The sequence below is a fragment of the Rhamphochromis sp. 'chilingali' genome, assembly GCF_963969265.1.
Source record: "Rhamphochromis sp. 'chilingali' genome assembly, chromosome: 21".
NCBI classification, from domain to species: domain Eukaryota; kingdom Metazoa; phylum Chordata; class Actinopteri; order Cichliformes; family Cichlidae; genus Rhamphochromis; species Rhamphochromis sp. 'chilingali'.
Genome location: NC_137949.1, coordinates 29,430,114 through 29,451,036, shown reverse-complemented (window position 1 = coordinate 29,451,036; position 20,923 = coordinate 29,430,114). Strand labels below are relative to the sequence as shown.

The 20,923-nt window shown below is 43.7% G+C and overlaps 1 protein-coding gene across 4 annotated transcripts in view; it reads left to right on the top strand.

The window, feature by feature from the left end:
* kif26ab (kinesin family member 26Ab) overlaps positions 1-20,923 on the top strand; it is a 75,056-nt gene that overhangs the window by 19,125 nt on the left and 35,008 nt on the right. For 2 of the 4 annotated variants that reach the window (XM_080870431.1, XM_080870432.1), the window contains exon 3: positions 14,310-14,780. In XM_080870431.1, coding sequence (XP_080726557.1) covers positions 14,310-14,780 — 471 coding nt within the window. Of the gene's footprint in view, positions 1-8,470; positions 8,616-14,136; positions 14,185-14,309; positions 14,781-20,923 lie in introns of those variants that run through there. The other 2 variants (XM_080870433.1, XM_080870434.1) reach the window with 2 other exon arrangements.

The window sequence follows — 20,923 nt, the reverse complement described above, 5'->3', positions numbered from 1 at the left end:
CAGTTTTTGCCATCTTTAGTTTCACATTTAAGCAATCCTGTTTAAGCTATGCTGACCTGACCTCAAACGCATCTCTTTTTACAAATTTAATTTAGCTAGGAATGATAGTTTGAACTTCTCTCTCCATTTTTTCTTTTTCCTGTGCTTTTTCTGACCTCTCTGTACCTGTTCACCACCACGTGAATGCATTCCTTCCTACACAAAATCCACTCCTCTACTCTTTATTTACTGTGAGCAATCTTCCACAAACTCCATTGCTGCCACACGGTCATTACCACATCTATGTAGCGAGACGGTGCCCTCCTCCTGCTTTTTCTGTCCAGCCACTGAACCCTTAACCTCACTGTCCCACGCTGGGCGTTTATGTCTTCATCCCTTTTGTGCGAGAGGATCTGTTTGGGTCGTGATGTCCAGGAGAGAGGTGAAATTGGGGTACACTTGAACTCCCAAAGAAGCAGTAACATTTGAACTGAATTTGACCTGTGGGACTACACGTGATGTGTCTGTTTTCCTCTCTTTTATGCATTTTCTCTTTTTCAGCTATTGCCAGGCATTCAGGCACACAACGTATGCCTATAGAGTTTGGTTCCCACACTAGATTGCAGCAGAAAGTGTTTTATACGTTAGTGGTTATCTTATTAGGGGTGCTGTAAAAGCCCTACAGTAACCATTCAAAGTCATCATGGTGCTATAGCAGTTGAACAATGCTTAATTAGCTCGTAAACAAAGGCTACAGGGGAATCAGAAAGGGCAATCAAAGTGTCCCGTGCCTTTGAGCTTCTCACACCATCAACAAAGCCTTCTCTAATGGCCCCATCACTCCACTTGTTGTGTCTCACCACAGTGTGCTTCCTGACAACATAAAAGGCACACATTCCAAAAAGAGCCTCGGACAGGAGACGCTACTCATCTTCACGCTACTCATCTTCACCTCCCTTTGCCTTCAAAGCTACCCTGCTAACGCCAGTGCCACTCCCCTCCCTACCCTTTCCCCCCCTGCCAGATATTGACATTGCTCCTCTGCTCACGTCCTCCGTGTATGTTTGGTTCCCCGTGGCGACCACCGCAGCTTTCATCTTTCCTCTTTCAGTCTTGTGTCCGTGACTTTGGTGGTCTGTTTTATTGCAGCTCTTTGTGTGACGCTGTGCTGGCACGCCGCTGGGATCCTGTGAGGAAGTGCTCAGCGCACAAAAGACACCGTGCCAGGCTATGGAAAGGTTACTCAGGCTTGATGTAAAGACAGGTGTGAATTTGATGTGTGTGTCAGGTGTGCCCGCGTGAAAGCCCGTGCGTCACGGCGGCCTCATGCTCATGCTCACGCTCGCGCCAGACAGCGAGTGCATGTTTTCCTATGTTCGGACACGAGGCCCTCTAAAGAAAACAGACATTCGCTGCCACACGAGGACAGCACGGCAGCAGGTCGGAGGCAATCTCTGCTTGTTTGTGCGACTATGTTATCATCTCCTGTTTCCTGTCAAAACAGGAAAAGAGAGGGGCGAAAATGGAGGCTTGGAAAGTGCCGCCTTGATGTGTGTTGGCTGGAGGTCCAGCTCTGTCTGACAGTGACCCTCCCGGCCAGGAAAAACAGACCTGTTCTGGGCGTAACCCACAGTGGGGTACTTCAGTGTTATTTTTATCACTTTCGTAAAGCAGGGATGCTTTTCCCAGCTGTTGACACAGGTCTGGGTCATTTTTGTCTCTCAAACAGTGCAGCACAGGAGAGAGGGAGACGTCCCATCTGGTTGTGTCCTTTTGGCTATTAGCCTCACATGATTGTAATGTCTGTTTAAGAAGGGAAATCCTTTTCGACATTCTGTTAATCATGAAAGCGAGATGCTCTTTTTTTGTTTTTTTTGTTTTGGATGATCCCTAGACCTCAATCACAATGGCTTTTTCATCAGGCAGGGCTCGTCAAGTGATTTATCCATCCGTCACACTTATTTGTTAATTCTTTACAAAAGGATGGCACACACACGCGTGCACGCACACACACAGCAACAATGGGTGCATTCCAGCAGATTCACTGTGGTTCAGGCTGCGGCTTACTGCTGATTGCACGGCAGGTAAAAGCTCCAGTGCATGCATCGATATTGCTTAATAAGAAGGTATGGACAGGCGTACTGCACAAACACCTGATTAGGGAGTGAGCTAATTACTGACTGGTGAAAAATGATAATCATCTCTCTCTACTTTGATGAGTCACTATGTAAAACTGAGAGTTGCCGTTGTGGCATTCCAGGAATTGATGGCAGGGCTAAGTTTAGCTCTTTATGGCATTGCTAAAAGCGAAACAGCTCCATGCACAGGAATCCTATTGTTACACCGAGTGGGTTTTTCAATTTGTGTCCAGTCTAACCACAATAATTCTTTAAGTTATACATGAAGGATTGACCCACTAGGAGTGCTTCCTTATTGAAAAAAAGACACACAAAACATCAGTAGCGCCCTTGTCACGTCACATCTGGATCAGCGGCAGCCGTCTGCCCCTGTCTCCGAGACCCAGATTAAGATGTGGCGTGCGCTCGCTGGCTGGGGTCGATGTCATCAGCAGTGGGGGTCGGAGTTCATTTGTCTTTCTTGACAGACCTTCAGGTGGTGTTCCAGTGCTTTGGCAGGAGGCCACACCAATGCTGACCTCCATGAGTCGCGCAATTAGTTACCCTTTGACCCCTCAGCCCTGCAATCAAACCCCGAGCATGGACCGGGCATGCTTCTGCATCCCCAGACCCACTTATGTGGGAGCGTGTGTTTCTGTGTGTTTGTAGCTCAAGCACACACTGACGTAACATCTGATTCAGTCTTAAATGATGTAATTGCCAAGTCCCACTGTTTCAGTGTACTTCACAAAATGAAAATAAACTTGCATGAATTTGCACCATGAGTGTATTGACTCTTTTGCATTCTCCTCGATTCATAAATATTTTCATTTTTCAATGGAAGCGGATGAAAAAGGGTCAGATACATTCATTCTGCCATAGACAGTATAACACCTCTCACCTCGCTTAGTGTCTTTGGAAACAGACGGACTCAGATCTATGCCATTGTGCCCTTGAGCCAAAAATACGCAGACTGTGCCGACTCTCCCACTGTTTCTTTAAGAATCGTGAGTGTCTCACTCTAGCTGAATTCCAAAGCTTTTACTGAGATTTGCAGTGTTGTGACATTACATACAAAAAACACCCCTAAAAATGTGAAGAGCACAATTTTAGAGACATAGTGAGAATTCAACAAAGTCCCCAGCAACTCAAAAGTTTATCCACTGATTTCATTATGTGAAGTGACAGCAGCGATATCCTTGTCCGCCCATGCTGACATCCCAGACATGATGATAAGGACAGTTTTGTAACTTGTTTTGTCCCTGGTTATGCAGACAAAAGGCTAGATTGGCACCAAGCTAAGCCATTCAGTCCAGACAATTTCAGGAGAATCATTTTGGCATTATGTGAACTTCAAACATACCACACAGCAAAAGATTCTCTGTGTTTGATGTGGTCCTACTAACTTGAATTACTGCATTTGGTTTAGGTAAGGGGTGACACCTGTGTAGATGATGCAGGAGGCAGGACACACGATGCCCTCTTATTGCTGTGAATTCTCGGGAAATTTACCTGCACTGTTCATGCGTGGGCACAATCTTGTGTTATGGTGTCCTAAGACATTTACATTCACTTCCAATGTTTAGTAAATTAGGCTGCAACACATGTGTGAAAATAGCTTGTGTAATACTTTCAAATAGCTTCACTATTTCCTGCATCTACAAGTCTTGTTTCAATTTAACTTCATTGCATCTCAAAGGATTACAGAGTTCATCTTAACATACCGTAAATATCGGGCTATAAGCCGCTACTTTTTGCACAAGCTTTGAACCCTGCGGCTTTTAGTCAGGTGCGGCTTTTCTATGGATTTTCCGTGATTTTTGTCATATCGTAAGACGATTTGTTTTGTGTGTTCCGCTGTTGTACGGCACTAAGTTGCCTGGCGGAAGGATCGGGGTTCAAGAGTGGTATGTTAGTCACATGTCCGTCCGCCAGGCAACGTAGTGCCGTACGAAGTAGCGCGAAAAACAAACTTCAAAGTAGCGCTACGCGTTCAGCGGGAGTCGTGGATGATGAGCGGCGATAAACTTGCAAGTTATGCCCAAAAAGCAAGTTATGCCCAACTCCACCGGTGGATTCTGACAGCGTGGAAAAGTGTGAAAACATCCACGATCACCAACGGATTTTGAAGGGCTGGACTGCTGCATGATGGAGAGGAGGACACCGCCACGGCCCTTCTGAGGGTGTTCGACTCTGACACTGACAATGAGGATTTCTTTGGTTTTGAAAGTGACAACGAAGGAGAGAAGAAGAGTGGATGACGAAGCCATCCTGAGCCTGTTTGTATCCGACATTGGAGAAGAGGACTTTGGTGGTTTTAGTGCGTAGGAAGAAGAGAAAGATGGTGGTGAATGACTGACTTTTCTTCTTGTTAAAGCTGTGTCACTGCACCTGAGCCTAAAAGGTAGGCCGAATCTATTGTTCTGGTGTGCTGTAGGTTATTGTTATGTACTACATGTGCAAATATGTACCCATAACTTGTTTTTCAAAATATTAATAAAAGTGATGTCTCCAAACAGCCATCTCTTTCCTGACAATTCCCTTTGTGCATATTCTCTTACATATGATAAGTCAACATTGAAACACCTGCGGCTTTTGGTCAGGTGCGGCTAATGTATGTACAAAACAGGATTTTCCCCTGATTTTAGCTTGTGCGGCTAATATTTAGGTGCGTTTTGTAGTCCGGGAAATACGGTAATGTTAAATCTGTGTTTTGACTCAAACGGATGCTATAAAATTGACAAAAAGGTTGAAAAATAGTTTAAAATTGCCTTTCACTTCAACTCGTCCTCACCGTCTCATTTTAATATTAAGTGAAGCTGCCGGAGTAGCTTAGTGTTGTAGGCCATAAGGCCATTTGCAGGATGCTATTGTTCCTGAAAAACAAAGTGGCAAAATGTGCATGTGAAAGAATTTTGATAAGCTAAGCATTTTCGAGGCTTGTGAATGAAAATCCTTCAGACTCAATAAGTGGATTAGTATGTGCTACGCTCCTCCGAGATAGTTCCGCCTACCTCCTTATCTTGCTGCGATTCAACTGAATGTGTCTAGACATCTCAATTAGCAAGAACCCCCCCCCCCCCCCAAAAAACAAACAAACAACAAAACAAAACAGATACTGGTTAGTGCTTATCTTTGTGTTTTCTTCTATCAGTGCTCTCACCAATGTCTAGTTTGGTGTCTAGTTCTCATAAACACACATCAGTTTCCCATTAACACACCACTTCCTGTCTGAAAGCCCTGCGCTGATGTTTAAATTTCTATTATTAGCGATGATTGTGCTCTCTGAGAAGTCATTGGCATGGTAATGACATCTTTCATGATAAATTAGTATTCCCCCCCCCCCTCTCTCTGTGCCATACCTACACGAGGCTGTTGCGCCAGACTGATTCCGCCTCTCGCATCTCTGCTGCTCCATTGTTCTGCCGACACACAGCAGTTTCGTGAAAACACAAAGCGTGTCACTCTCTGAGATAATGCTCTGCAGACTGGGAGCGGATGGGACAGGAATGCTCAGCACTGCTCACCTTGGCTCGGGATTTGTTCTTCAGCGAGGCAAAAATGTCGGCCTCACCTTTAGCTCTTTTTATACTCCCTGCACATTTGTGATGTTAATCGGTTAGCCTGTTGCTCACATAATCCTGCACTGGCTGAGAATTTAGATATCTGCCAAACGCAAAAGTGCCACGCTCATCAGTAACCAGTTACTGTGGCTCAATACAAAGATACAGAGTCCGTCTATGAGGAGACAGAGAGGGGGAGGGAGACCGAAACTCACAAACACTCAGGAACGGAAAAATGAATAATAATTATCCACATGGCAGCTTGCCAGCATAATTACTGTACAGTCCGTTCTAAGGGGAAAGTGGGCAGAATTATTGTTGGAGGATGCTCAACATTTCACCTTGTCATCACTCCCCGTCACTTTCTTTTTATATCACTAGGAGTATGTATAGCTTTGATTTTCTCCAAAGAGGAGGGACGAACTATTGCAATGAGGACATAAGATGAGGTGCAGAGATCCATATGTTATACCTCATGCATTCTAAATGGGCTGCTTGGCATGAAAAAACTACTTAAATGTTGATCTGAAAATGATTAATTTTAATTATGTTGTTGATGTTTAGTCCCAGAGTTTTTCCATTATGCGATCTGGAGGATGTTGATCAAATGCTGTGTGCAATTACTTCTGTTTGAGCATGAGCAACTCCCTTTGCATTTTTTCTTTGATAATTAACTACTCATATGCGCACTCCACGCGTCTGGCTGTTCACTGCTGTCACACTTTACCCCTCTGATGGAGATTAGTTGCCGTGAGCTTTTAGCAGAGGTTTGTTTTTCTCTCTAAATAAACTGCGGGGTCCTGGGAGTGCTCGTTTTCCAGTCGAAATGAAAATGTTCCCCCCGTACAACATAACTGCAGCGACTGCAGCTCTCTTGGTGTGACAGTTCAGACAGAGGAGAAGCAGGTGGCTGTCATCGCTGCGTTTAGACTGAAAAAATGTTTAGAAAAAAAAGCATTTTGAAGTGAAGTACAAGTGAAGTAGCGGTTTGGACTGTTGGAGAGAACTATTGTATCAGGATCATGTGCTCTGTGGTGAGAGTTTAGAGTAGGTACTTGGACAAAAATAGATCTTACAACGAGCTTTAGTGGACCGTTAGGAATACTGATTACAAGTTCAGACCTGCACACTGTTGAGGACTTTACAAATGCATGGAATAAATTCAGATTTCCACTCTTTTTTAAATGTATAAGAGTTATATGCCTCATGCTGTAAGCTACTGGATAATGTGGGCCTTTTAGCATTTTTCTCAACATCTTAGTTACAAGAATTAAATATAAAGCAGATAAGCATCGATTATACAGTGTATAAGTGTATTCAGTATATAAAACAAAGATTTGCTATTGGAGGCAGTGGGATATTCCTTCCTATGCATTTTCCTTTTTTATATACTTTTATATACTTTTCATTATCCCTGCACTCTGTGTAGCTGCCAGACTATTTTAACCCTCTTCCTCTCCCTCTAATCTCACCTTCCTCCCTTCTGTCCTTGCTTTCACCTGCAGTTTACAGCAACACCTGGCTTCTGCCTTTACAGCTTGCCTGTTGAATTTTTCATTACACACTCATTTTGGCAAGTCTGGTTGGGGGAAAAGAGGAACTACCTTGAGAGCATCTCTGAGCCAAAAAAATCAGCCATTTTAATTAGAAGTGCACAATGGCTTGTGCAGGTATACGTAAACACAATTCACTGCGTCTCTGGCGAGGACAGCATAGCAAGCAGCCCTGCTGCCGCCGCCGCCGCCGCCGCCAGACAGCCTCTGCTGTAGCACTGGGCAGGGGAGTGAGAAATATAATGTTTTATCCTGCTAAATTGAAAAATACTTTTTCCACGAATGTGAAACCTTCAGAGGTCGATGTTGTTCTGTCTGTGCACTCAGCACTCAAATCAGTTGCCGCTGAGTTTAAGCAGTGATCGTTCACTACCGGATGTCTTATGGAGACCTGTTAAAGTCTCTCACTGCAGCGCTGCTGAATTCAGTTTGACCCTCCCCGGCACTCTGACCCTGGCCAAAGCTGATGAAAGCTTGACGGATCTTGGACAGTGAAGGCTGCCCTGTGTCCACAGAGGAGAGAGGAAGAAAAAGATGTTGGAAAGGGGGCGGCGAGGGAGAATGAAGTCTGTCCAAACAGTCTGAAAGGGGCTTGTTTTCTTTATGTGCGTGAGTGAACAGGAAAAGGTAATTAACTGGCCAAGTGGCGAAAGGCTGGAGTGATGGATGGGTGTGGTGTAAAGAGACACACAAGGGGCAGCAAATATAGACACACACACACACACATCAACGGACGGTTTTCACCCATTTCTCCTTCATATGTAAAGACGGGGTTAGTGAACCTTTTATGATATTACACGTCTATAAATGGGACGAACATATGGAGGAGTGACATATCATTATATGGCGTCATTAATGGTTACAGGGTGGTTTGGAACACACAGTCATGAATGATTACATCTCACTCTATCTGTTTTTAACCTCTGGATCAATGTGTGGTCCTTTTTATTACTGATTGACAGCGACATCTGGTTTTCTGGATGACAGAGAATCTGTCGGATGCGATCTAGTGTACAATGAGCTGTAACGTGCTCCGAGTAATCCCCAAGCAAAGGAAGAAATCCACCCAGACCTCCACGATCTCAAAAAACTGCATTTTATAGGCTATCTTGTGTGCTCGTTCCAGTGGCAGATTATTTGCCATCTTGGGTCCGTTCATCAAAGAGTCTATCTCTGTGATATTGTGGACAGGTGGTGCTGAAAGTGTCACTAAGGGGGAAAGCCTATTTGCATTTTCTGTTAGCAGTGCACTGACGGTTCAAGGCAGGAAAGGATTAAATCACACAGGGCAGGCAGACTGACATCAGCCTCTTCCTCACATAAGCTCTTCTTGAACAGATGTGCAATACAGGAAATTTTGGCTGCACTGAAGATCAAAAATTGGATGCACTTTTCAAAACAAGGTAATCTGTTTTATATCAATAGGGAGACATTTGTTCATTGTAATTTTGTTTTTGGCATTGTTATAAGCAGTTTTTCATCACGATAGCTGGAGAATTATGTAAAGCTATCTTTTTTTTCTCAGTAGAATACAAGAATGAAATGACTTTTTGCAACATCACGTTTAAAAGATCGTAATTTAGAACATGAATAATCCCGGACTTACAAGATATCTTAATTGGTATTCATTCCTTTGGCATTTTACATTAATAAAACCACAAGGCGTTCTTGTGATTTATAGAAGTTATTCAGCTTAAAATATGGGATAATCCCACGAGAGTAGGAGGCAAAGAGAAAGAGGAGCAGTGAGACCCCGGCTTCGGAAAGGCAAGAGCAGAATCGATTTTGTAACCGCATCTCTCACAAAAAGCTTAAACTCAGATAATGAGATATGTGCCTAAATGTAGCCGCGCTTAGACAAAAGCCAGATTTTGCATGAGAAATGCTGGAGATCCACCAGAGATATTTCATCATCATTTCATGGAATCCTATTGTGCTCCAATAAAATCCCAGAAGAGCGGCTGAAAAATGAAGCATTCAGAGTTTTTCACACAGCCACAGAGGATGAATGACTTCATTACTGTATTGGTGTATGCTTTTTGTGTGTGTGTGTGTGTCTGAGGTGGTATTATCAGGTAGGTAATGACAGTGTACTTTTGTTGCTGGAGATACTGTTGCCTTGTTTGGGGGAAAAGCCTTATTACAGGTTTGTTTAATCTTGTCGAGTCAGCAGACGGGGACAAGCATCTGTTTGATGTGATTTGTTGAACCGTCCCATTTTGTGTTCTACCAAAGGCGTTCCCACAGAGTTAAATAGCATGCTAGTGTGACATCCTGAGTCATTGTCTTCTCTGCCTCCGAGCAGGCAGTGGTTAAATTTAATGGTCTGTATCCTAGATATGCTGTGGCACTAAAAGCTCTACCTGATATCTAATCAGAGTCGCTGGCCTTCCGGGTCTCCGCTCCTTCAGGGGATGTGAGTAGAGTCGTAGAAGTGGAGGTGGTGGGGATAGTTGAGAAGGAGCGGAGGGGAGGGCGAGAAAGGGATTACACCACTGTGGTTGCTTTTATCCTGGGAATGTAATCTGCCTTAATGCCCAGTGCTCACTCGGGGCAAGGCCAGCAGCTGTGCTCGTTTTTCTCCGACATGGCTGTCAGATTTAGCCGTGCTACCTGTGGGAAAGTGGGCTTGGTGGAAGCTCTCGTCCTCAACCTGGGATCTGAAGTGGGCTCCTGCGGTTTATTGGGGGGGCAATCTGTTTCAGGAGGCCATGTGTGGTTTAGGTCAACACTATCTCAGGCTGGGTAAACAGACGTGGCTCTGTCACATCCTTACAGAGCAGGAGAGGAAGGGAAAGCCAGGAGTTGAAAGGGCATTAGATTTGGCAGCTGCTGTGTGGTCTTGATTTTACAAGAAAGTCAGTAGGAAGTACTTAAGAATTGTGATGTGTAAATAGGACTGGTGCCGGTGAGAGGACAGATATAAAGCAGCACGACATTGTACTGACTCGTATTTAGGAATGCTTCCAGTGTTCACAGGATAATAAAATAAAAACCTGAAAGAACAAGGTAGAAATCTTAAACTGAATTTAAGAGTTAACCTGGCAGGTCTTTCAGTTTAATGGATGCTTGAGGTGAGCACACAAAGGACTTAGGAGTAGTGAATGACTTCACAGATGTTACGAGTATTAAAGCAAATCACCGACAGCAGAATGCCACCGAGTGCTGGCAGCTCTAAAACTGTTCAGATATGAGCTGACCGGCAGCTGGCTGTCGAATGTCAGAACTTTCCACTTTATTTTTTCCGTCATCGATACATGTTGGTACAATTTTGCTTTGTTTTTATTCTGCTGGAGCTGCAGAGGGTCACGGGGCGCTTTTATGTCTGGGAAATATCTGTTGAGCTCAACTGGAATAGAAAATATAGTTTCCCAGAGTATTTTACTTTCAATGGAGCGTGCCTAAAAGTGTCTCGGCTAGCGAGGGGCCTCATGCATTTCAAATCACTGTGACCTTCCCTTGATTTGAGTCAGCCTGCAATATCTGGCCTCAGCGCTCCACATGAGAAGCACATCAGAGACCGAATGCGGAAACTGTTAGATGGCAGTTTTCCTTTGTCTGGTTAGAGTGAAGGCGCTCTGACAAGGCAAGGTAAATGAGGTGTGATTTGAGGAAAAACCTATGTGTGACTTTGACCAGTTCTGCTTCTACCCTGAGGACACACAGGAGTGAAATCATGCACATCTTTCTCCCTGTCGCCTCATCCATAAGTGGTTACGGCTGAGCTTGTTTCCATCAGCCTCTGGGCATGGGATGTCTGTGATGACACTCTCCATCAACCCAGAGAGCTAGTCAGCCGGGTGGCTCATCGCTCCTGCTGCTGCTACCCTGCTTTTCATCACAGTTAGTGTGAGGGACAAAGACAAACTTATGTCTCTAAGGGCTGTGAAAGGTTGAATCCACAAGCAGGGCTTCTCTCTAGTGTGCTCACCACAGCTCCTTTCCATAATAAGGCTGCAGCATCTGTCCCCAGAGTTTAATAAAGATCCATGCTGTCAGGCAGTAAACCAACACAGCCACCCACAAGCCTCCGGGCAAGGGCCGCAACCCTGGCCTACCTCCTCCCACTCCTCACTGTCTTTTTATCCTTGCTTGTGCTGCTTAATTTTTCAGTGGACAGGCCTTGGGTTGAAAAACCAAAACCGTCTCCCACAGTAACAATGGCCAAGAGGTAACAGCCCCAAAGTAGCTTCCATGCCTCTTCTCCAACCAGAATGATTTGAGCGTTTGAGTTGTGTTGATGCAGAGCGTTGCAGACTTCTCTGCAGCAGCGCTACTCCTCGCTGCCAGTTGCACCCGTCAGTAATAGATCAAATGGATAATAAAAGAAACAATATGGCTTTGGGGGTGGGTGCGCTCATGTATCATACATTTCATGTTTTCTCTGATATCCTTATCCACAAGCTCTCACACTGCTTAAATGTGAAGGTACAAACCTGTAGGTGAAATATTTCGATGCCTAACTATGGCCACTTTTCAGCTGACTTGAGATATTTTTACATCCAAACCTGAATTCTGATCTGTGTGTGAAATATGTACCACATAAATATGGATTTGTCCTTGTGTTTCCACCTACCCACATCATTCTCTTCCATATACCCATCATCATCAACCTCATAAGCCTTCTGGCCCTGACCCTTTATTCACTCCAACGAGCATACGTAAAGCTTACAGACAGCTTTACAGGAGAAGCCTGCTCTCTAACCTCCAGAATCCTAACTGAATAGCAGATGTGCTCAGCTTTGTGTGTCCTTTTATTAGCTCCCCTAAATCAACACCTAACAATGCACGCTGAGAGAGAGAGAGAGAGATGGGTAGGGGGTGGTGTTGATTTCTTCGATGTACCAGCACCCTGAGGTGGGTAAGGAGTGGTCGAAAGGTAAAAGGGTTAAGGGGTGGAGTTGGTTTGTTATGACTTTGGTTCAATTTCCTGTCTAAGAAGCGTATACATGAACCCAGACTAGACTGTGGAAACGGCAGCCAGCGGTGCTTTCATATTTCACTCCAATTTGTCGTAGACCGTTTGATCTTATTTCAGCAGAACTGTCCTGTCTTGTGCATAAATATCCTGTCTGAGCATAACAGCCGGGATTGTTCACGTGTCAGGATCAAAGAGCATTAGATACCATTTTTAAAGCTCTATCCTATTTCATATATCTTAAGCTTCTCACATTTAAATCCTTTTCTCATTGGGATGTACAACAGCCATTTGATAGACAGCTGATCAACCATAGACAGTTGTCACCCCAGAGTTCTCATTTAGAGTCGGATTTATGGGATTTTCTACATTCTGACTGCATTTCTTAGTTGTGCTTGTGTCCTGCCCACATTTGTCCATGTGCAAAGTAAGCAGCCAATATAGCAGATCATTAACCAGAATGGTTCTCTTGCATGATTGTGCTTTAGGTAAAGAATAAAGCAAAGAATAGATTGAGCATGACTTAAACTATATTGCTTTTTGTGTCTTTATGAGATGAGAGGAAATATATGGCAGAAAAGAGTCTGTTTTTATTTGTAAGGCTGCAGAAGGTTGCCTTGGAACGTTGCGTGATCATACTATTAATGCTGTTTGCAGGGAAAGGTAATCTAAAAGTCTGTGTATTGAGTGGCTTTCATAGGGAGGAGATTTAGAGTCCCTCTGCCTGCCTCTTTGGTCTCTGGGCCCATCTTGGGTTAGCTGTATTAAGTGGCACTGCATTAGAGCAGCGGATTGTTGTTTCCCCGCAGCTTCACTCCTCCTGATCACCTCGGAGGTTCTAAGGAGCAAAGGTCTCATAAACATTTATGTAGGGGCTGTGAGCTTCTGTCTTAGGCCACTACTCCTCTGGGCAGAATCCTATAGTGCCTCTTTATGCCTCTTAAGAGACTCTCTCTAGTTCTGTGTGTGTAGGTGTGTGTGTATATTTCTGTGAAGGTTAGTTTCACTAAAACAGACAGAAAGTTATATTCTTTCCCCTCCTATGCCTTTACTTATGATAGGTCTGTATGCTTCCAGCTTCCCAGAGAGTAGGTTGTCATATGTTTTCACAATGGGACACTTATTATATGTAAATTTTATAGCTTTAGGCGCAGAGTCCCCAAGGCTGTTTTATACTTTTGTTAGTTCTTGCAAACAGCGATGGAAACCCTAGGAAGCCTTCTTAGAGAGGAAGTGAGAGGACAAAGCTCTACTGGACACCATCGCTAAAAGCAGTAATAAGCTGAAGTCTGTGTGGTGTTCTCTTTTAAAACTGCAAAAAGTAAATAGCAGCCACATTTCACTTGTGCTTTTTTAATGCGAGGAATGTCTCTGTGGGATGCTCGGCTAATCCCTCTGAGCATTGTAGAGTGCTGCAGGGATAATGTCTTTATTTTTCAGGCCAACGTGTTAACAAATACTTTCTCTGGGACAAGTATAAACTTCAGAATTCAAATATTTGACTTTGAATTCATGTTGAGAATCAAGAATGTGAAAGTGCGTAGAGCTGATGCATTATTTCATGCATCTAACAAGTCTTTAACAAGTAGAAAATGTTAACTAATTTCTCAGTTTAGCACTAATTTCTGCAAACTCTACTTTATGTCTGATTTATTTTGGGGGGGGGGGATCAGCAGTTTTAAGTTGCATGCAGGCTGCGCATCTAAACTAGAAGGGAACTTGCAGAGGGTGTAATCCTCCACCAAAGGTTGATGCCTTATCTTGCAGTTTTAAATGTGATTTGGATAAGCAGCACAATTTAATGGGTTCTTCCTTTCCCCATGCTGTGTCTGTTCATCAAGTCTCAGGAAATTCAGCCTGGTAGTATTTGTGTAGCCCTAATCTCGCTGACAGAGAAACAAACAAATGGTACTGAAAACACACCTCTACCGTAGCCCTCTGCACTGAGGCCACTCAGAACAAACAATCATCCAAGAGAGGGAGTCGGCAAAAGCTCAGTAAGGGTCTCAGAGGGCAGTCAGGGACCACATTGCTAGCAGACCACTGACACCACAGTAAATACATATATACAAAAAATTGTAATGTGGTTATGCTTTGGAAAAAACATGTTTCCTTCAAAGTGTTTCTGTTCCGAATGCTGTGCTTTGAGCTAAAGTGCATTTCTTGTTTTTCTCTGCAGGACCCCGGGTATGCAACCTTCCTGTTCGAGCAGCTCCAAACTCCTGGGAATCATGAACCTGGATGCTGCCAAGTTTGCTCTACACCTCTCCACCAACTGAGGCAGGAGGCCTTGCAGACACTCCATGCTCCTGTCTTGGCCTTCAGCTCCAACATGGCTGCCTTGCCCAAAACATCTTTTATACCACAGCCTTCTAGATTCACTGTGTCGTCCTCCAGCATCCAAACAAAACAAGTCTCGAAAAGTCAGCCCTCTCCCCACTCTGTCCTGCCAGTAGGGGAGCGCCATGGGGTACCAAGCTGGTCCCAGAACGCAGCTAGCACTTCAGGGCCAAAGACCAGTGTCCAGGTGACAGTGGCAGGAGGGCAGCTCCCTGGATCTCTGAGCACCGTCACAATCCAAGCCCAGCAGTACCTCGAGGGCATGTGGAGCATATCCAGGGTCAACAACTTTCTCCCTCAACCCAAGTTGGTATGTGTTCACTTTGACCTTTTTTCTTCCTCATGCAACTAGCATTTAAAAGCAACTTTAGAAATAGTACATACCGTTAGAAGAGATGAAGCCCTGTGGGAAATTTGTGTCGTAGAACTGGAGCGCTGACCTCTTATTTCTCAGAAGTCACAGAGCCTGAGCGATCTAATGTCAGAGGTCATCTGAACACTAAACTCCTGACCTCTTCCTCAAGGGCATTTTAAATTATCACAACACAGCGTCACCATAGCTCCTCTCTCGTTTTAGCTAATCAGCGCTTTAATCTGTTTTGTTTATGCATGGAAGACATGCAGCAAACAAAACAGTTTCAGGAGCTTTACCTTAAAAGGTAAATGCTGAGGTTTCTATGTGCACGTTGCCAGGTATTTTGTGGTAAGCAATACGAGGGCATCTTTCTGTGATGACAACCTAAGTGACAAACCTCTGTGACATTCTACACCAGGCGGGTTCAGTGTACAAAGCATACAGCATGTGCTAACATCATCTAGTCCAGGGGTAGGCAACCTTTTTGATGACAAGTGCTATCTAAAATTTCCTCAGAAGTCAATGTGCCATATAATTGCATTAGCAATAAATTTAATAATGCTCTATATTAACAGTTACTGCGCTGAGCGGAGAGCTCCTGAAGCATTTGAAGTGTCGGAATGTGGAAATTTCAACATCGCTTGAAAAAACTGAGAGCTAGCAACGTCCCTCTCACCAGTAGGCTAAGTGATTTTTAGCCAATTACAAGTTGAATCTGGTAGTTGGGGTTGTTAGCTAAGATACCGTCATTAAGAACCAGTACAACTAATGTGTCTATGCGAGCTAATTTGCGATGCGCACCGCTGGCCCGGCCATTTATTTTTTAATGCACCTTCTCAGATTAATTTACTGCGTGTCGTGCACAGGGCTGGACTGGGACAAAAAATCGGCCCGGGCATTTTGATTAGAGACCGGCCCACCAGGTATTACAGGAAAATCCATAAAGCCTTTGAATGAAAACAAACGCTGTTGTGACAGTGATGTACAGTCTTGTTGGTATATATACGATTTCTATACGTTTTACATCAGGTAAAAACTTTGGTTGTAAGATTCAGATTATTATTTTAAATGAGAATAAGAAAGTATTTCTTTGTGCCCCCCTCTCCCTGTTAATGCCCTACCTGGCCCCCTGGCAAAACTTTGCTAGATCCGCCCCTGCACAGTTACCAGCTGTCAGCTACATAGAAAAGGATCCTGGTGTTATTTGTCTCTCAGAAACAGATCATAACTTCCCTTCAACTCATTCATGTCACCTAAAAGGTAAACCTGTTTCTCCATCACAACTCTGATGATTCAGTAAGGACATCTCCTGGTTTCATCTTCATGTTTCCCTCTCACCACATATCCAAACCAAGGGCGTAGATTTGGTTTTGGCATTGGTGGGGACAGATGATTCAACCATCGAACCCTGCCCTGTTTCTTTTTTGTTTCCTTTTTGTCTTTGCTTCTTGATAAAAAAGGAGAAATATACTTGCCTACATATCCTATTCTGCATGCTTTTAAACCATTTAAAATCACAATTCATAGTTTTATATGTGAATTATATAATGTTAAATTACTATTAAACAAATGACTGACTAAGTATTTTAGAGTTTAGTTCACTTCAGGCATATTTCATATAAATCAGGTATCATACAAACATAAAAATAGCTTCAAATACAGTCATGACAATAAAAGAATATGACTTTAAGGACTTAACAACATTAGTTCAGTTATAGTGCACCAACATCTCTGATACATTAGCACTAAGGGAACACTGAATGACCTGCTGGTTTTTGTCCATAAAACTACTCATCTAAGATTACCACAAAGTACAAGATCTCTCAGCAAAATTATGCAACATTTTAGGCACTATTGCCCCGATCAAATCAGTGAGCTGGGATGTTTTATTCTAAACATGAACTACTGTTACAGCAACAGACACGAACAACAGACATGTCCCACACAACAACTCAATGTGGACTATGTGAAGGAGCCAAACACAGGCCTGCTCCTCTCGTTAACTGAGATAAACTGCTGGCATATTTGTTTTACATCTATACTGTCCAGTGTCTCCTGGTGGACACACAGCAGCATTGTTTAATCTCATTTGAGTCACTGTTGACCGTAGCCATGTTTTTAGTCTTCTGAGAGCACTGAAGCTTCTTTCAGCCTCAGTACCTGCGTTTTATCCTCAGATTAAAATTATTATTAAGTGCGTGATGTGCCTCACCTTTGGCCCTGGCTCTTCCCCTCTGACTGCACTAGGACATATTGCCACCTGATAAAATTGATTCGTGCCATATAAAAAGTGAGACATGTCAATTCAGATTCTTTGTCAAATATACACTAATGAATCAATTTACATCAGCAGCCTAACAGTTGTCATGATAATAAATACTAGTTAATCTATAGCACCAACTCATCAGTCAGTCACCTGTGACCTCGCCTCTTCACCTCTGAGCTACAACATGGCAGAGCTGCCTCTGTCACCTGATCAATAACAGTGAGACATTCCACATACATGCAGTCACACATGTGCTTCAAATACACTAATGAACCAACAAGTCATCATCCAATTTCACCTGTGATCTTGTGTCACCATTACTTTCTATCACCTGACAAATAGGACATACATGACAATAAGAATAAAATGTGGAGCTGCTTCAGTGTTTCTGTCACTTTGTGCAGATCTTGACTCATCAGTAATGTTTGTAGGGTGAGTGAGTTTTTAAAACAATTTGTGCAAACTGCACTACAGGGTGGAATATTTGCAAAATCCTGACTATCTCATGATATTTTGTCTAAAAAATTAACCCTATGAATATGTCAGGACCATTAGGATGAAATTATTGTGTCACCAACATTTTAACTTTAGACATATAATTTTAACAGCCTCTGTAAACTAATATCCTGGCTTACTTGAGGCTGCTGTTTTCTCTGACACTTTCAATCAAAATTAGAAATGCTGCTCTGAGACTGAGAGAACTAATAGTGCTGCATGTTGTGCAGTTAGTTTCCAAAACACGTTATTCGTGGTTACATACAGTTTTAGACTGATGTGGGCCAAAGCCTAGCATAGCCTGTAACGTTATTGTGACGGACACATTTTATGAGTGAGCTTGACTTTAAGTGACTTACAGGTTTCTTTGAAAAATACTTTCTTATATCCAGGTTCTTCCTTTTTGCTGTCATCCTCCTCTCCTCCTTGCAGGTCCTAGCGGCGCAGGCTTGCCGGCCGCTGCTAAAACTAAACAGAGCTCCTTGAAAGGCACAACCAATCACATTGGCCATATTTGTCACATGATGTAGGACTCCAGTATGGAACGTAATTTAACTCTTTCTTCACAGCTAGGCGAATGAGACGTTGACAGATCGTTTTTTTCTTTCTGTCGGGTTTGTTTTTCTTTACTCAAAGAGATCAAATTATTGGTGGGGACAATTCAATAATCGCTGGATATTGGTGGGGACATGTCCCTTCCGTCCATGCCAAATCTATGCCCTTGATACAAACCGATATCATGACCAGCAGCTTTTACAGCTGTGGCTCCAGCAAACATCAGCTGATACTAGAAATTAATATTAAATAAATTCTAATGATCAAGCTTAAACGCGCTGCTGTTGTTTAGCGCGACATCCGCTGGTTTCCTCTTTCTGGCGCAAAGTGGGCGATAAACAAAGGAGAGACGGGACTTGCTCAGAAATACCGATCAGCTGATCATTGATCAGTTTCATGATTGAATGAGAGAAGAAGAGGCAGCTGACAGCGTAAAGATGCAGAATAACTCCAGCTTTGTGTCTTTTTCATTGTAGCTGAAGTCCAGGACAAACTGTGTTCCTTTTCAGCTCAATACCAAACACGTGATGTTTTCTCTGAATGCGGGATGATTCTGTTTTTTACGGCACGGTTGGCAACTCGACTAACGAACCTTATGAATAAAATAAAGTTCACTATCAGTAACATCAAAGCACCCACCCAGCTGTATAGAAACTCCGTCATGCTAGCTAGTACGCAGAGTTATTGTAACTGACTGTAAAAAGTCAGCACAACGAAAATAAACTCCACCTAAACTTGGTTCATATCTGACCCAGAGAGACTGCAGGTCATAACTTGGTAAATGGCCTGCATTTGTATAGCGCTTTTCTAGTCCCTAAGGACCCCAAAGCGCTTCACACTACATTCAGTCATTCACCCATTCACACACGCATTCACACACTGGTGATGGCAGCTACATTGTAGCCACAGCTGCCCTGGGGCCCACTGACAGAGGCGAGGCTGCCGGACACAGGCGCCACCGGGCCCTCTGACCACCACCAGTAGGCAAACATGGGGTTAGTATCTTGCCCAAGGATATTTGACATGCAGCCAGGAGGCAGCCTGGGATCGAACCACCGACCTTCTGATTTGTGGCTGACCTGCTCTGCCACCTAAGCTACAGCCACCCCTGAACTTCTTACCTGAAGTTCAGTTCACCTGACACTCGGACCAGCGGCCGCCTCAGGTCTCTGCTCCTCCTGCCTCACCTTTCCCTCATCCACCTGGCCTCTTGTGGCAGCCACCACCAAACAGTTATTTTTACACATCTGCCAGCATCTGGCCAATCCACCAACTTTCATTGTTTATACCATTACTAAAAATAAAAATAAAAAAATCATCGGTGGCCAGTCCAGCTATGGTCATGCCATCAGTTAACCCTTCGTGCCAACTGTGGCATGCGTGCCCAGGGTTGATCTCGTCCTTGTACTTTAATATTTTCCATCTGCTTCATAAGCTGTAAATCGTGCCATTTCTGTTTTAGCTGCGCTGATAACTGCAGTCTACTGCAGGTCTTGGCAGTGTTATTCCTTCTTCCTGCTTGAAAAATTAAAGACAGATTTTCAATCCTCCCCTTAATGTCAACAAGTGCCTGTAGAGATGGTTTATGGGAGGCCATCAAAAGCTTTTAACTGCATGTACGCAATCTAGGGCAAATCAAACAGCCTGGCACTGAAGGGAGAGGCAGACTTGTGTTCTCCATCTATGTGTCTAAAAGCAATTAGCGGCCCTTGGAGCCAGGATGAGTTGCTCGGTTTCTGTAGCTGTGGCTGAAGCCTTCCCTGGACAGAGAGAAATGTCCCTTCAGGACATTAAGTTACAAACACAGAAGAAATGGTGGGTTCTTTCATTAAAACCAGATCCTTTAGAATGACAAAAACCCACACACACTCTCGAGGATTGGAGGTTACACAGTGCCGAAAGGCACAAGCTTTAATTCATGATTTCTTCTTAGTTTCTTTGTGAGGAAAGCGTGCAAGAAGCAGAGATGGACTGTGTGTGTTAGACAGAAATTCTTCAGAAAGTGTCAAGCCTGAGGCACTCCCACACACAGACCATTATAGAGCACCTTGACACTCCCATTTGGGAAAAGGCTCTGGTTAACATCTGAAGCTATGTTTGTGGTTGTCTATTGAATTGAAAACTATGTGGCTCCATCTTTATAATTGGCTGGCAGCGGTTCCACTGAATGTAGCTGCCTCGAATTGGGCGAATGAGAAACATGTGCATTTTCTGAAACAGTCTATTGCAAGTCTAAGAGTCGGATGCAAAAACCAAAGTTGACATGCTCCAGCTTCACAGTTGCTCATGTAATCCCTGCTGTTATTGGCAGTTTGAATAAAGATCTTTAAGTAGTTAAGGTAATCCGTGAAATCACATTACTAGGAGTGTGATGCTGCTGCTGCTAACAGCAAAAATTGATTGATCCAAATCTGCATTTCTTCCCTTTGCTCATTTAAATCCACAACCACATGTACACTAATCTGCAAAAACCAAGTGTTCTTGACTCATGAGGGTTTCCGTTGTTGGCCCGGTGGTTGCCTGCTGCCACGGTGTGCTCCGTTGCCACCAATTTGAAGCCCAGCAGATGATCTTGGCTTCGGCTGCTTCGGTGCAGCTGGGCTCTGATGGCAATGCGCCACAGAATGAGAGAATGACAAGAGAAGAAAATGATGCAGAAATGAAGGGGAAGGAAATCCCCACTCTTCACAGATTAGGAAAGAATTTGAATGCTGTGCTGTTACACTATATTTTCTGAAAGACACTAGAGAACTTTTAATTATACCGGCACTAAATGAGAAGG